Below are 16,421 nucleotides of genomic sequence, written 5' to 3'. Positions count from 1 at the left end.
TTCCTCCACGAAAACTACACAAATAAAGGGTAAGTGTAAACATCAAAAATGATTCAAAGTATTTTTTTTTAGACTGGGAAATAATGACTATTGTAGCTGTCATTTTTATAAACAGAATTCAGTGTACAAAGTACTAAATATCTCTTCTACCCATTTTTACTTTAAAACATTTTATTTTCTTTCTACGTACTTTGGGTCCCATACTGAGCATGTATTTGTATTACTTGGGGACACTTTTAAGGTCTCTCTGATACAGTAAATGGACAAGATAAAATTCTTACTGTTGCACACTTAACATAAAAATTTTCACCTAACAGGAAGTCAAGGTCTGGAATAGGTTCCTCCTCACTCTGGAGAGCACAGTAAGGAAAAGAGTGTAAGCACCATCTACTTTAGACTGGCAGCATTTCCTTTTCCAAAATATTAATTTCATATTAAATAAAACCAAAATGTGATTTAATTACAAATGAAAAACAGGTAAACTGATAAATGGAATACCTTGCTTTTCAACATTTGTTTCGGAAACACTGCCATTTCTGTCTTGGTTTTCCTGAAATAAAACCAGGGAAAAGACAAATGAAATCCTGAAGACTACTGCCCACCACCCTATCACACAGACCCACAAACACACACACGTACACGTGACCCCCTGGAATTACTCATTTACTGGAGTCTTAGAAGCAAGAAGGGAGGGATCCTAAATCCTAAAGGACCACAATAAAATGCAAGTATGGATGGTCCCGAGTCAAAGGGGCAAAAACCCACAATCTTCCATTAAGTGGGACTTACAGTAATTACCAAAGATGATGCCAAAATGGGATTCAATAGCATCCCGGATGTCTGTGGTATGGGCCACCCCGGAGAGGGGACTAGGCACAGGATCAGGGGCTGGGCAGCCTGAGAAACCAGAGACCAGGTTTTCTAGCCAGGTTTTGACTTTGTCACTAGCACAGAAGGCAGGCTACTTATTTTTCCTGCCTCCACTTCCTAAGGAATGCATTGAGAGAAAAATACTACATAGAGGTTTATTGACAGTACATTAAAAATTCAAGTGTCTACTGAATAAATGAATATAATTTTTTTCATTACATTTTATAAAGGATTTAAAGTGTAAAAGATTCTGAGGTTACAGAGCAGAGAATAAGCTCAACATTGTATCTCAGGATGGATGTGGAAGGAAACGTCTTGCATTCCAGTGTTTGGAAGGCTGCCCTCTATAATATCTTGAATCAGAATTGTCCAACGAGGACATGAAAGAACTATTAACAGATTTTTCCATCTCCACTCCTAATCCAACTGGTTCCACATTCTTGAAAATGCAACACTGTCAGTTTGACAACACAGAGTTCAAACTTCATCGCAGCAAACTCCCAGGGCCCACCTAGATTCTGATGGTTGGGAATCCGATATGGCCTCAATATTGTTTGGATTACATGGGTCATGGGCTCAAGCTTGCAGAAAAAGCTGAGTTCAAGATTATTTCCATTGTAAAACTTGTTAAAGAGGCTTGATTATGCAATAATGCCCATAACAGCACTAGTTATGACTGTTCCGCAGCAAATAATTGGTGTAAACAGACAATGGCCATCACTTGGCTCTTTGCAAACACTGATGTCCAGATGAGTGCATCGGATGCAATATTTGTGGATGTCAGTGTGGTTACTAGGTTAGTGGTGTCAGTATGAACTACTCTAGCATTCATTCACTGGCTCATTTACTTATTTACTTAGGCCATAGTTAGAGCATCCTTTCAATGCACCAGGGAGAAAGAGTTTCTTTTCTTCTGTTAAATGGCATCAAGAATAAATTACAGCACTCCTACATTTCCTGTGCACATGATCTCTCCTGCCTACCCATGCTAAAGCATTCCCAAAGCACCCCTGATGAAAAGAGAAAGAAAAGCAAAATGAGAAAGCAAAGCAAAGAAGACACTTCTCTACATCTTTCCTGCCTGGAAGCATCATTGTTTTGCTGTGTCCAACACTTACCTTGAGCCTTTCTGGACTCAGGGTCTCCAGCGTAGACAAGCGTCTGATGCGTTTCCTCATGCGAGCCGGTCCTTCCCTCCAATCCAGTTCCCATCTGGAGCAAAGTGTGGCTTCTGCTGTTTGGCCCCACAAGCCCAGCTCCCCAAAAAGCTGCTCCTGAATCCTGGCCCAGGTGTTGGCTGCCTTGACGTTGTCACATCTCTGCCTCTGGGAAGCAGAAATGCAGGGTCATTCCTGGACAAATTTTCTCATGGGCTTGGCCCCAAACTTCTGGGGGTGAACATATCAAGGCCTCTGAATTATTCAGAAGAAAAAAATCACCCTTCTAGGAAGCTCTGCACACCTTCAGGGTGTGTAATGTACTCCAGAGCTAGGACCAGTCTGGGAGAAGAGAACAGTTTCTCAGCTTGGAAACCATTTAATCCAGGTTGGAAGAGGAGGAGAAAACCATCTGCCCTTTGGCCTTCACAGGAACATGACTGCTGGGTGCTGTGCAGGACACAACTGGTCCCAAAGGTCCTGACACTATTCATCAGAGTACGCTGGACAGCTATCTTATAAGTGGAACACAGAATCTCATCACAGTCCCTACTCTTCAAAATGGACAGGGTGTTTTACCACAGACCCTGCCCTTCAAACATGATGCTGAGGATACTCCTGTCAGTGTCTGGACTGGACATGTGGGGGATCAGCACATCTGCCAACAATTGGAAGATTTGAACAAGTCACTCCTGTCTCTGGAGCTCTAGATTCTCCAACGGATAAATGAGAGGCTTGGCCTGGATATTGTCTAAGGGTCTTTCAAATCCTGATACCACAGGGTTCTAGAATATTGCCTTCTAGAATGTTCATAGAAGCTAAAACCTTTGATATTACTGAAAGTTATCCCTTACCTATGAAATCTTCATTGTTTGCATACTTGAAATCTGGCTGTCACACCTTCTGCTACAGTATAACTCAAACCTTCTATAAAGTACATCCCTGAACTGCCTTTGTATGCCACACTGAAGTTGTCATCATCACCTGCCAAGGGAACTTTGATACCTGTCAGTTTCAACAGTAGAATCAGCTTTGTCTGCGGGGTGAACTTTGGCAATTATTCAAATACTTGATGGTATTTGCCCTAAATTTTTATTTGGAGTTTTCAGAAAACTGGAAGGTGAAAGTGTTAATGACAAGAAGCACAGATCTCATAAACTTAACATAAAGAGAAAAAAAATCATTATCGTGCATTAGGGCTGAGCCCCTCACCTGCTCTATCTCATTTCCTCTACCCAGTAGCACCATAAGTAAAACTTGAAACTTGCAAAGAATTTCTATTATATTCATAAATATTTATATTCATAAATAAATCAAGTCTGGGAGAGGAGTAGTGATTTCTCCAAAGACCACCGGGTGATGGAGCGGAGATGCAAACCCAGTCCTTCTGATTCTAAAGCCTCCGCTTAAGCCTGCCCACTAGTGCCTTTCCTGAGGGTCTGACATCGTTTTATTAACTCATGATTTCTGATGCTATTACTTCAAAGACTGACATGGCAGACTTAGAGTTAGGCCCTGTAAATCCAGGCCATATGGAACAGGTAAATCATTTTTGGAACTAGAAAATTCCCATGAAAATGTAACAGGGCATCTGGGTGGCTCAGTCAGTCAAGCAGCTGCCTGCAGTCAGCTCATTGTGATCTTGGGGTCCTGGGATCAAGCCCCACATTAGGCTCCCCGCTCAGCAGGGAGTCTGCTTCTCCCTTTCCCTCTGCTCCTCCCTCTGCGCTTGCTCTCTCTCTCTTAAATAAATAAATAAATAAATAATGTCTTCAAAAAAAAAAATAACAGACAACACAGTGCTTAGTCTATGGTCTTTGGCATCAGATGAACCCGAGTTGTCATGATGTTTCTGCTACTTCCTAGTAGTCTAGTGTAAAGGGAGTTCAGCTTCCTCATCAAATGTGGTTAATAATATTACAATAATAATAAAACCATGGGTTTATGTAAGGATTAAATGAGACAATATTTTCAAGAGTTTTATGTGGTGACTTGCTTGGCATAAACAGTATTATTACTGTGAATAAAGCAAATCCTATTTCAAAGCAAGATTATTTTGTTTCTCCACAGTTCTTAAATTCATATCCAAAAGAGTTACAGCATTTTATATAATACTCCAATTGGTTAATAAGGAACTCCGGAAAAATAATGCCTGTCCAAAGCCTTTTACAGGGATTAGATTATATGAAATGAATACCCGTTTAGGGAAAATATCTAAGTTCCCTGGAGATTGCTGATGGGTTTGGAATAACATATAGAGCTTCATAGAGGATGAACAATCCCAAATTATGGGTTGTCTACCCTGGCTTTAAAATTAGTCTTTTAAGAGTAGTCTCTTGGGGCACCTGGGTGGCTCATTTGGTTGGGTGACTGCCTTCGGCTCAGCTCATGGTCCTGGAGTCCCAGGATCAAGTCCCTCATTGGGCTCCCTGCTTGACAGGGAGTCTGCTTCTCCCACTGACCTTTCTCCACTTATGTTCTCTCTCTCTCTCTCTCTCATTCTCTCTCTCTCAAATAAATAAATAAAATCTGAAAAAAAAAAAAGAGTAGTGTCTTCACCCCCAAAGATCTACCTATGCAGCCTGGGGGCTCACGGCTACCCAAGTCTTCATCACAGAGCAAATAAGTTGTCTGGAATACCTGTGGCCAGACAGACATGTGTCAGTGGTGAGACCCCTCAGAGATGAGTGATTATTTAATCCATGATAGAAAGCTACAAGTGGTCCCAGGACAGAGAACATGAGATGACTGAAGAGCAAGAGCCCTGAGGTCCCTCACCTGTAAGGTGCTCTGTGATGCCCATGTTTCTGCACCAGGTAAGGTGCATTTTTTAGTATGACATAATAGTTCATTTGCTGCCTAAGCCAGGTGGAGCTGAGTTTCTGATATTTGCATTTGAAAGAGCTTTGACATTGTTTTTATGAACATTGTTGTGTACTTGCCCTTCGGATCACTACATTTGTATCTTTGGGGTAAATACCTAGTAGTGCAATTTCTGGGTCATAATGTAGCTCTATTTTTTAACTTCTTGAGGAACCCCCATACTGTTTTCCAGAGTGGTTGCACCAGCTTGGATTCCCACCAACAGTAGTAGGAGGGTTTCTCCTTCTCCACATCCTCCCTAACATCTGTCATTTCCTGACTTGTTAATTTTAGCCATTCTGACTGGTGTGAGGGGTATTTCATTGGTTTTGATTTCTATTTCCCTGGTGCCAAGTGATGTTGAGCATTTTTTCAGTAGCCAAACTATGGAAAGAGCAGAGACAGATGGATGGATAAAGAAGATGTGGTATTATCATATGGTTTCACTTACTTGTGGAGCATAAGGAATAACATGACGGACATTGGGAGATGGAGAGGAGAAGTGAGTTGGGGAAAATCAGAGGGGGAGGAGGGAGGGGGTTGGGTGAGCCCAGTGGTGGGTATTAAGAAGGGCACATATTGCGTGGAGCATTGGGTGTGGTGCATAAACAATGAATTATGGATCACTGAAAAAAATTAAATTAAATTTTAAAAATACCACTATTTTTGTTCTTAAAAAAAAAAAGCGGTATGTATGTATGTATATGTGTGTGCATATGTGTCTACAATGGAATATTACTCATCCATCAAAAAGGATGAGATCTTACCATTTACATCAGTGTGGATGGAACTGGAGGGTATCTTGCTATATGAAATAAGTCAATCAGAGAAAGACAATTATCACAGAGTTCCACTCATATGTGGAATGTAAGAAACAGTGCAGAGGATCATAGAAGAAGGAAAGAAAAACTGAATGGGAAGAAATCAAAGAGGGAGACAAATCATAAGAGACTCTTGACTCTGGGAAACAAATTGAGGGGTGCTAGAGAGGAGGTCAGTGGGGAGAATGGGGTAACTGGGAGATGGCCATTAAGGAGGGCACGTGATATGATGACACTGGGTGTTACATGCAACTGATGAATTACTGAACTCCACATCTGAATCTAATGATGTACTATATGTTGGTTAATTGAATTTAAATTTAAAAAAGAGAGAGCTGTGACAAACACTTAATGAATATACAGAAACTGAGCAAGAAATGGCAACAGTTGTTTGGACCCTAGGGAACCCAAGAACAGTGCCTCTCATACCCTAAAAAAAAAAAAAAAAAAAAAAAAAAAGTCTACTTTTGGTATGACAGGCACCTTGCAAAGAACTTTAACCAGAAAAGCCTGGAATGTTTTAAAAACATCACAAGAATATGAGGCATTTCTGCACATTATGGTAAGGACTCCCCATAAGAAGAGGACAATCTGGGCATCCAACAGAGCAGAACCAAAGCAGCTGGACCATCAGGAACAGAACAAATATAATGTGGAAAAGGCAAAGGGGAATTTGGGCAGGGCTAGAGGACAGGAAATGGTTTTTGCCAGTACTTCCAGAATGACAAGAAACTGGAGAGACTGAATACTAGAATTGCCAGATTTACTGGTAATATAATGATGGGATATAATGATGCTTAGTTTAACTTCCAGGGCATTGGGTAATATGACCTTGTCATGCTGTGGGCTCCTGCCATCTCCAGAGACCTCTCAGTTGTGGGTAAAATACCAAGTTAGAGAAGTCTTATACCACCTATTCTTGAAAGTCCTGTGGGGCCAGAATCCCTGAATCTCACTAGTACCACCCTCCTGGGGAGATCTCATTGAGTACACTTGGGAGAAGCTGTCCTTGAAGAACATGGCAGGTTTCACAAGTCTGATCTCTTTATAGAATCTGGACATGGTTTTTCTGGAAGTGGAGAGGGGTCTGCACTGGCAAAATGTTTTGCCCCTTAAAAAAGTAGGGTGGGCACTCGAGATCCCATTATCTCTGGCAGACGGTGATTACCTCTGCTTTCCTTTAAATGTTCAAACAATCTGTCTTAAATATTTAAACACTTGGAAGGTATCCTTGTGGATTAGCCTCAAAATGCTGATTTTCTCAAAAATACCTCAAGCAGTAGAACTCTACACAGCTTTCTCAAGTATTCTCTGAACCCCATGCAGGCCTGTTGCTGAAAATGAGCCAGGCTAATGCTCTAGAAGGCTGGATACTTTCCTTCTGGACTCGGAGTGTCTGTTGAGGTTCTGTCCTTTCCCCTATGAACTTTCAATCTCACAAATTGCAGGAGAAACTTACAAAATGCCACACAGCACATCTCTCCTAGCCATAAGCAAATCACCCCAGGTCTTCCAACTGTGAGAAGAGAGATCTCACACTCTTGACTGGATGCTGATCTGGACATTTAGACAAACAAATCCTCCATCTTGAAATGGAACAAGTATGATAAGGATGTTCATAAATAAAGAATGCAATCTTAAACAATTCATCTTATTTCCCCCCTGGTAACAATTGAATTTATTGGCCATATTGCTAGTCCTGAGAGAAGTCAGTAAATACAAATGGTGGGACACTGATGGGCAAGGGTCTGTCTGAGGGACACAGGTAACATGCAAATAAGCCAGCAGGGCACCCATCCTGCTGTGCAATGCAGTCAGCAATGTTGGGGTGGGGGAGATGTCCCTGATAAGGCCCTTCTCCAATGGAGAGTCTGTTTAGGACCAGCGCTGCTAGAGAAATCAGAATGCCTCCTGATCGCTTTGACAGCAGCATGTCCTGTAGACCCCCAGATTTCTCCTCCACCCTTGTGAAGTCTGATGAACTGCCCCCCCTTATAGAATAGCCAGGGAGGCTGTGTTGTTAACCTGCATGTTTCTGAGGTACAGGGTGCACAGCTCATGAATCCATAGTCCCAGGGCCATGTGTGGGCTCCTAAATGAGCTCATATGGAAATAATTAGACCAAATTACTTGCCTTAAGTTGATCAGAGCCTATTTTGTTTCCCTGACATTTGGGCACTGTTGTTCCACCCTTCCTTGGCTCCTCACCTCACCCCAGGCACAACCCATGGTCCCTTACACCCTACTGCTCTTCTCTTTATAGTAGAACATCCTAGAATTGGCCTCATCACACTGTTTGTGGTTATTTATTTACTCTTGGTGCTCTACTGATTTTTAAGAACCCTCCAGGCACAGCAGTAGTGTTATAATCTCTGCCTTTCATATACCTAACATAGGCTTTGGAACAGAGAAATCATAAATAAAATAATATATTTAGTAAGGTTTTAGTAAGGTTGTGCTCTATTATTGACCACCATTTTTTTCCTTTTTTTAAATTAACATATAATGTATTATTTGCCCCAGGGGTACAGGTCTACGAATCATCAGGCTTACACACTTCACAGCACTCACCATAGCACATACCCTCCCCAATGCCCATAACCCAACCACCCTCTCCCTACCCCCCTCCTGGAAATCCTCAGTTTCTTTCCTGAGATTAAGAGTCTCTTATGGTTTGTCTCCCTCCCGATCCCATCTTGTTTCATTTTTTTCCTTCCCTCCCCCTCAAGCCTCCCATTCTGCCTCTCAGATTCCTCATATCAGGAAGATCATATAATAGTTGTCTTTCTCTGATTGACTTATTTCGCTCAGCATAATACTCTCTAGTTCCATCCAGGTCATTGCAAATGGCAACATTTCATTTCTTTTGGTGGCTGCATAGTATTCTATTATATATATATTCCACATCTTTATCCATTCATCTGTTGATGGACATCTAGGTTCTTTCCATAGTTTGGCTACTGTGGACATTGCTGCTATAAACATTAGGGTGCATGTGCCCTTTCAGATCACTACATTTGTACCTTTAGGGTACATACCCAGTAGTGTGATTGCTGGGTCATAGGGTAGCTCTATTTTCAACTTTTTGAGGGCCCACCATGCTGTTTTCCAGAGTGGGTGCACTAGCTTGCATTCCCACCAACAGTGTAGGAGGGTTCCCCTTTCTCCACATCCTCGCCAGTGTCTCTCATTTCTTGACTTGTTAATTTTGCCCATTCTGACTGGTGTGAGGTGGTATCTCATTGTGGTTTTGATTTGTATTTTCCTGATATTGGCAACCATTTTTAACCACATTTTGTGAACAACACTGACTAAAGATGAACTTCTTGGCCCATTCCATAACCACACATGGGCCATGTATTCCCTAGCAGCCACTTCTAGATCCTCTACACTTGTTCTTTAATGTTCACAGTTAGGCAGTATGATCCCATCTTCAAGATGGGGACCCCGAGGCTCAGATTCCACACCCGGGAAGAGGCAGACCTGAGACCCAACCAGTGATCTCACTGGAATGAAAGACAATACACTTTACTCTCACTGTCCAGAAATCACACCTAGAGAAGTGTTTTAATTATCTAAATCTTCTCTGATGAGTGGCAACCCCTTGCATTTCAGATAAAACACAAAAGCCCTAAGTTGGCAGTAGACTCTGTGTGCTCTGGTCCTGCCTCATCATCACCCTTGTTCGTTCCCAGCTCAGGTCACCTAGTCACTTCTTCCAGTTAATTGGTCACATCCAGCTCTTTCCTGACCAGGATCTCCCCACATGTCCTCCCTTAGGCAGAAACACAACCTCAAAATACTTCCGTGCACCTTTCTCCTTCAGATCTCAACACAATGGCCACTTTCTTGGAGGGGGCCTCTGATCTGCCCAAGGTAAATTCTCCCCACATCATAATCTCTCATTGTACCTATATTTTCCATGTCTCTTGCTTGTCATAAGTAATAATGATCTATTTAGTTGTGCTGTTATTTAATACACAGAGGTAGAGTGAAGCTACCAGAGAGTCAGGCCCATGTCTGCTCTGTGTACAATTGTGCCCCAAGCTCACAGCACAGTGTCTGAGGCACTCTGGGCTCTTGACATCTGTTTACTAGTGGATGAATGAGTAGATGAGAGGATAAACATGCTACCTCTCTCCTCAGTTGCTGACAGCACACGTGTTGCTCACCTATGGTTGACTTAGCCAAATAGAATTTAAACCAAAGGCCCTTCTGATTCTTCATTTCAGAATCAAGGGAGCATCCAGTCTTCTGTGCAGGGAAAAGAGCTTGTTTCTTACCTGTACATGATCTTTGTATAAAGATGCATACAGTTCCTGTCCTCTTCTTCTGTAGTTCTCAATACATGACACAAAGTCCTGGGAAAGAGAGGATACAAGTGACAGCTTAATGACAGTTGTGATTTGAGATGAGAACTTGTCTCCTCTGACCAATTATCAGGGGAAATAACAGTTACAAGTTTTGTTGGTCAAATCAATCATAACCTCATAAATAAAGACTTCACCTATGTTGATACCACACACACACACACACACTCACATGCATGTCTATGGCATACTTCTACTTCTAGCTATCTCACACCATATGTGAAATCCCATTATAATATGTGCAAAGACATGAATAGACATTTCACTACAGAATATACAGATGGCAACTAGACATATGAAAATATGTTCTACATCATTTCCACTAGGAAAATGAAAATTAAAACTACAGTGAGGGGGTGTGGGAGTACAGGGTAACAGGGCAAGTGATGTACTGATCACTGAGTTTTACATAAAGCTGATGAATCACTGCACTCTACCTCCAAAACTAATAATATACTGCATGTTAATCAATTGAATTTAAATTAAAAACAAAAACAAGCAAAAAAAAACTACAGTGAGATATTAATACACACCTATCCAAACTGCTAAAATTAAAAGGTAATAACACCAAATGCTGGTGAAGGTACAGAGAAGTTAGAACCTCATGTAGAGCTGGTAAGAAGGGATGGTACAGCCACTCTGGAAAACAGGTCAGTAGTGTTTTTAAAAATCTATATACCTAACATTGGGGAGGGTATGTGCTATGGTAAGTGCTGTGAAGTGTGTAAACCTGGCGATTCACAGACCTGTACCCCTGGGGATAAAAATACATTATATGTTTATTTAAATAAATAAATAAATAAATAATTTTTTTTGAAAAACTAAAAAAAATAAAATACATAAATAAATAAATAAAATAAATTTTTAAAAATCTATATAACTACCATATGACCCAGCAGTTTGACCCCTGGGGATGTATCCCAGTGAAATGAAAACTTACACTCGCACAAAAACTAAAAACCCATACATACATATTTATAGCAGCTTTATTCATTAACAGACAAAAACTGGAAACAACCCAGATGTCCTTCAACAGGCAAATGGTTAAACATATTGTAATGCATCCATACCATGGACCACTTATAAATAAAAAGAATAAACTGTTGGTTGTTGATACATGCAACAACAACCTGGATGAATTTGCAAAGAATTATGCTGAATGTGAAAAGACAAACCCGAAAGGTCACATATTGTATGGTTCCATTTAAACAGTATTTTGAAATGGCACAATTATAGAAATGGAAAACGTACAAGTGATTATGAGAGTTTATGGGAATAAGGGGAAAGGCAGTGGGAATGGCCATCACAGGGCACCATGAGGGATTCTTGTGGTGATTGAGATGTTTTTGGTTATGATATTTACTGCAATTTTACAAGATGGCACCACTGGGGGAGCTGGGTAAATGGTACATGGTATCTCTCTCTCTCTCTTGCTCTCTTTCCTTCTTCCTCTTCTTTCTTCCTCTCTTTCTGTTTCTCTCTTTCTTTTTTCCCTTCCTTCCTTCCTTTTGAGAGAGAGAGAGAGCATGCACAAGCCAGGTAGGGGCAAAGGGAGAGGGAGAGAGAGAGAGAGAGAATCTTAAGCAGACTCCAAGTTCAGTGTGAATCCTGACACTGGGCTTGACCTCACAATCCTGAGATCATAATCTAAGCCAAAATCAAGAGTCAGATGCCTAACCAACTGAGCCACCCAGGCACCCCTACATTATCTCTTATAACTGCATATAAATCTACAATTCTTTAAGATAAAAAGTTTAGTTTAAAAAAAGTCACTGAGGGCTTTATCTTTACCATTCTAAAAAAAAAATACTCATGTCTAGAATATATTTTAGAACTATTAATCAATGAGGAAAGAAAACCAGAAAAAAACTCAATAGAAACTTTTAAAAAGAAAAAATTGAACAGGCATTTAATTTTAAAAGATGTCCTAGGGATTCAAGGGTGGCTCAGTCGGTTAAGCATCTGCCTTTGGCTCAGGTCATGATCCCAGACTCTTGGGATCGAGTTCTGCACTGGGCATCTTCTCAGCAGGAAGTCTGCTTCTCCCTCTGCCTGCTGCTCCCTGTGCTTGGACGATCTCTCTCTCTCTGACAAATAAATAAAACAAATCTTTAAAAAAAAATAAAAATAAATAAAAGATGTCCTACTAGCCAATAGACATACAAGAATGTGGTCAACTCATTTGTCATTTGGGGAACATAAATTAAAAACACAATGAGAATATTCAGAAATTCAAATAGGCTAATTATATCATATTTTGATTATGATATGGAACAAATGAACTCTCTTACACTGCTATATTGGCACAACCATTTTGGAACATTGTTTGGCAATATCTTAAAAAGTGAATATATTCATACTCAATGACTCAGAGATTTCATTTTTGGATATATAGCTAATAGAAATTCATATATATGTGTTCCTAAAGGCATGTAAAACAATGTTCATAACAGCAGTGTTTAAAATAGGCCCTATTCAGTACTAGTCAGTACTACTCAGTATTTGAATAGTCTGAGAACAATGCAAATGTCTATCAGGAACAGACTGGGTACATCAAGTTTGATATATTTATATATTGAATATTCTACAGTAATGGTTATTAAAGTGGTCCATAAATCCTGGAGGTTCCTGTAACCCTTTCAGGAGTCTGTGAAGTAAAAGCTACTTTTAAAACATTGGGACATCTTTGCCTTTTTTTCACTATGTTCACATTTCTACTGATGGCCCAAAAGCAATGGGGAGTAGAATTAGTGTCATAATCTAAACCAAGGAGTTGGCACCAACTGTATAATCATCATTTTATATATTCCTCACCACTAGGAAATCATAGCAGGAAAAAAACCTCACATAAGAATGTCACCAATAGGGACGCCTGGGTGGCTCAGTTGGTTAAGCAGCTGCCTTCGGCTCAGGTCATGATTCCAGCGTCCTGGAATCGAGTCCCGCATTGGGCTCCTTGCTCATCAGGAGCCTGCTTCTCCCTCTGCCTCTGCCTGCCATTCTGTCTGCCTGTGCTTGCTCTCTCTCCCTCTCTCTCTGACAAATAAATAAAATCTTTAAAAAAAAAAAGAATGTCACCAATAAAACAGTAGAAAATATTAATTTTATTAAATCTCAAGTTTTGAATATACTTTTTTTAAATAATCTGTGTGAAAATGGAAGTATGCATAAAGCACTTCTTCTGAATACCCAAAAAGATGATGGTTGTTTCAAGAAAAAGCACTATGCAATTGTTAGAGTTATGAGCTAAACTGGCAGCTTTTGTCATAGAACATCATTTTTTTTCCTTTTTTTAAATTATTATTATTTTTTTAATTATAGAACATCATTTTTATTTGAAAGAATGACTCAAGGACAAAATTATAGTTATTAAGACCTAAGTGTTTGGCAGATATTTTCTTAAAAATAAACAAAATAAACCCATCAACTCAAATAAAGCAATCTGACACTATTTGCTGTGAAAGATAAAATTGAGCTTTTAAATTTAAATATTAGAATGTTAGAAAACGTGTATCTGCCTCTGAGCTTAACAGTTTCCCAGCAGCTAAAAGTTTTTCTTATAAGACTAATGGTGACATGAACATGATAAAAATCATGTTGTGCAAGGAAGCATGTCAACATTAGGGAGATCTATGTAACTCAGGGAACCAATATTCTGAAAGAATGCTAAGATGCATGTTACAAAATCAAGTAGGAGTTAAACATATCCATTCAAAGTGTAAAATCGATCAATAGATTTTAATGTAATTGAAGACAAAAATTTCACTGATAAAGGTTTCAACTAAACTTTAAGAAACTACTACTTGTTGAGTTTTGGTGTAGTATCAAAGAATGTCTAGAATTTTCTGAAAAGACTATTAAAAATGCTCCCTTCTTCTCTCCTACATATCTTCAGGGGCTAGATTTTCTTCATATATTTCAACAACAACAAAAAAAAAATAGTACAACTGATTGAGTAAAGAAGCAGATCCAGGAAACCAGATATCTTCTTACTATGTCAAATAGATATTAAAGAGACCTGCAAAATTACAAAACAATACTACTCTCTTTTAACAATTTTTTGTTTTGAAAAATAAAGCTATTCATTAAAAGTATTATGTTTAAATATAATGGGTTTATTACTGTTACATTTAAATGAATTAATAAAGGCATTGCTTTTAAAATTTTGTTTTAATTTCTAATGCAGTAAATATCAATAGATACAGTCTACATAATCAAAAGCTTTTTGGAGTCCTCAATCATTTTTAAGAGGATAAACAGGTCCTGAGAATTATTGTGTCAACACTATGAAAATGAATGAATTACTACTTCATGCAATGACATGAATAAATTGCACAAATGTAGTTTGGAGTGAGATAAATCAGAGAAAAGTATATATACTGTGTCATTTCATTTACAAAAAAGTAGCGATGTGAAAAATGAATGTATGGTATTAGAGGTCAGAATTGTTGCTACTTTGGAGGAAGAGGGGACTAGTGACTAGGATGGGACATGGAGCTTGGGAGTGCTTCTGGGTTGCCATTACTGCTGCATTTTCTTATCTGGGTACTGGTCACTTGCTTATTCTCAAAATTCTTAAATCTGTTTATTTGTGATTTGAACACTTTTTCTATGTTATGTTATATTTTGATAAGATTAAAAAAGTGTTTATAAGCAAAGACTCAAAAAATATGAAAACAATACAATTTTAAAACCCCAGTTACAGTTTTGGAGTAGTGGGAATAGGAATATTCCTTTATTTTCTTTTATTTCCTTTTTTTTTTTTTGCAAAATTTTCTTTAATACTGCTGGTTACACGTGTTTATACACATTTATAAGTAAAGCAATCCTTATGAGCATCGCAAGTGACATAAAATGCTGACAAATTTGACTAATTTTACATCTAAGGCAAAAGCCCAGACTTTTTCCTAATATGATGCCTTAGAGACATGCAGCAGGAAAAGAGAACTCTTGGGGAACACTTGGACACAAAGTAGCTCCCATCAAAATAGCACATGTGCCATCTTGCCAAAAAGGGACGGGTCTTGTGTGAATGGTCTCAGTGAATTAACTCAGGCTAGGGTAGGGAGTTCCAGGCAGACAGACTTCAGCTAGGCATATGAAAAGATACCCAGATTCCCATGTTCCTCAGTGTTGCTGAATGAGAGAATGGCAGGTAGAAAGAGTAGAAGACCAAGGACCTTGGTACTTGGCCCTTACTAGCCACAGTACATGGGAAACCATTTAACGTTAGAATTCTGATCTACCGTCTACAAGATGAGGTTCATGTGACCTCCTTTGACCATTCTGAAGAGATGTCATGAAGAGAGGATAAGACCATAGGCTGAAAGTACTTTGTAAACTGAAAAGGTCACCCAAAGAGACGATTTTTGTGTAGGTCCTGGGTAAGATCAGTTGAAAACATTAAAAAATTAAATAAATTTCCTCTCTACAATAGCTTTAGCCCATGATTGTTCATATCCTTGCTTAGATACTTCATTTCTAATTTCAAATTCACTCTCTATTGTTAAGGTCAGAAAATATTAATTGTTCACCCACTATTTTCCAGGTACTGGAGTACAAATGTGAACCCCATATCTGGTTTTCTGGAGTCTAATGGGAGAGATGGATGGTTATGAGCTGCCATGGCCAATGTTGAGCCAGAGGTCAGCACAGGACATGGGAACACAGGACCTCGTATGCACACAGAATAGGAGACCTTGTCCCGAATCACATTCAGACAAGGCTCTGTGGCTGAGATGTTCCTTTAGTTATATCTTAAAAGAGAGGTTTTCAATAGAAGTCTGATGTAGTCCATTAGCATTTTTGATAACTTACTCTTACAGGAATTTGATAGATGGATTTAATGAAAGCAAGACTGGTAGTAGGGAGCCCCCTTAGGACACTACAATGACAGTACAAGTGAGACATCACATAATGGAATGAGTGATGTGGAATTATCAAATTCAAGAATTTTACGAAACATGAAATTGGTAGGAATTGGTGACTGTGTGAGATGGTAAGAATTTCACCAATATTTCCAGTTTGCCTAATGAATTAAATTAGATCAACTAAATGAAGAAAAATTAAGAGCGATCACAAGAATAAGGGAAAGAGCAAGTGTAAGTGATATGAGGACATGATGAATGTCAAGTGTCGCAGGTACAGCTGCGCCTCCCTAGAATAAAGCCGAGGTGAGACATCCAAGGTTGATGGATTTGTGAGTCATGAGCAACCAGATGCTAGTTAAACCCTGAGAGATGATAACATCCTGCATGGAGAGTAAGTACAGAGATGAGACCAATAAGACAATGTACGAGACCTGGAGAACACCAGTGAGGTTCAGGCCAGGAGGAGAAAGG

At 39.4% G+C, this 16,421-nt stretch overlaps 1 protein-coding gene across 3 annotated transcripts in view; it reads right to left on the bottom strand.

Annotated features, from left to right (window-relative positions):
* The window catches only part of WDFY4 (WDFY family member 4), a 279,441-nt gene that overhangs the window by 98,573 nt on the left and 164,447 nt on the right, over nucleotides 1-16,421 (bottom strand). For all 3 annotated transcript variants that reach the window (XM_047702650.1, XM_047702652.1, XM_047702651.1), the window contains exons 40-42: nucleotides 9,994-10,071; nucleotides 1,989-2,195; nucleotides 499-550 (exon numbers count right to left, since the gene is read on the bottom strand). In XM_047702650.1, coding sequence (XP_047558606.1) covers nucleotides 499-550; nucleotides 1,989-2,195; nucleotides 9,994-10,071 — 337 coding nt within the window. The remainder of the gene's footprint in view (nucleotides 1-498; nucleotides 551-1,988; nucleotides 2,196-9,993; nucleotides 10,072-16,421) is intronic.

Source organism: Lutra lutra, chromosome 14, assembly GCF_902655055.1.
Source record: "Lutra lutra chromosome 14, mLutLut1.2, whole genome shotgun sequence".
NCBI classification, from domain to species: Eukaryota; Metazoa; Chordata; class Mammalia; order Carnivora; family Mustelidae; genus Lutra; species Lutra lutra.
This window is presented reverse-complemented; position numbering and strand designations above follow the sequence as displayed.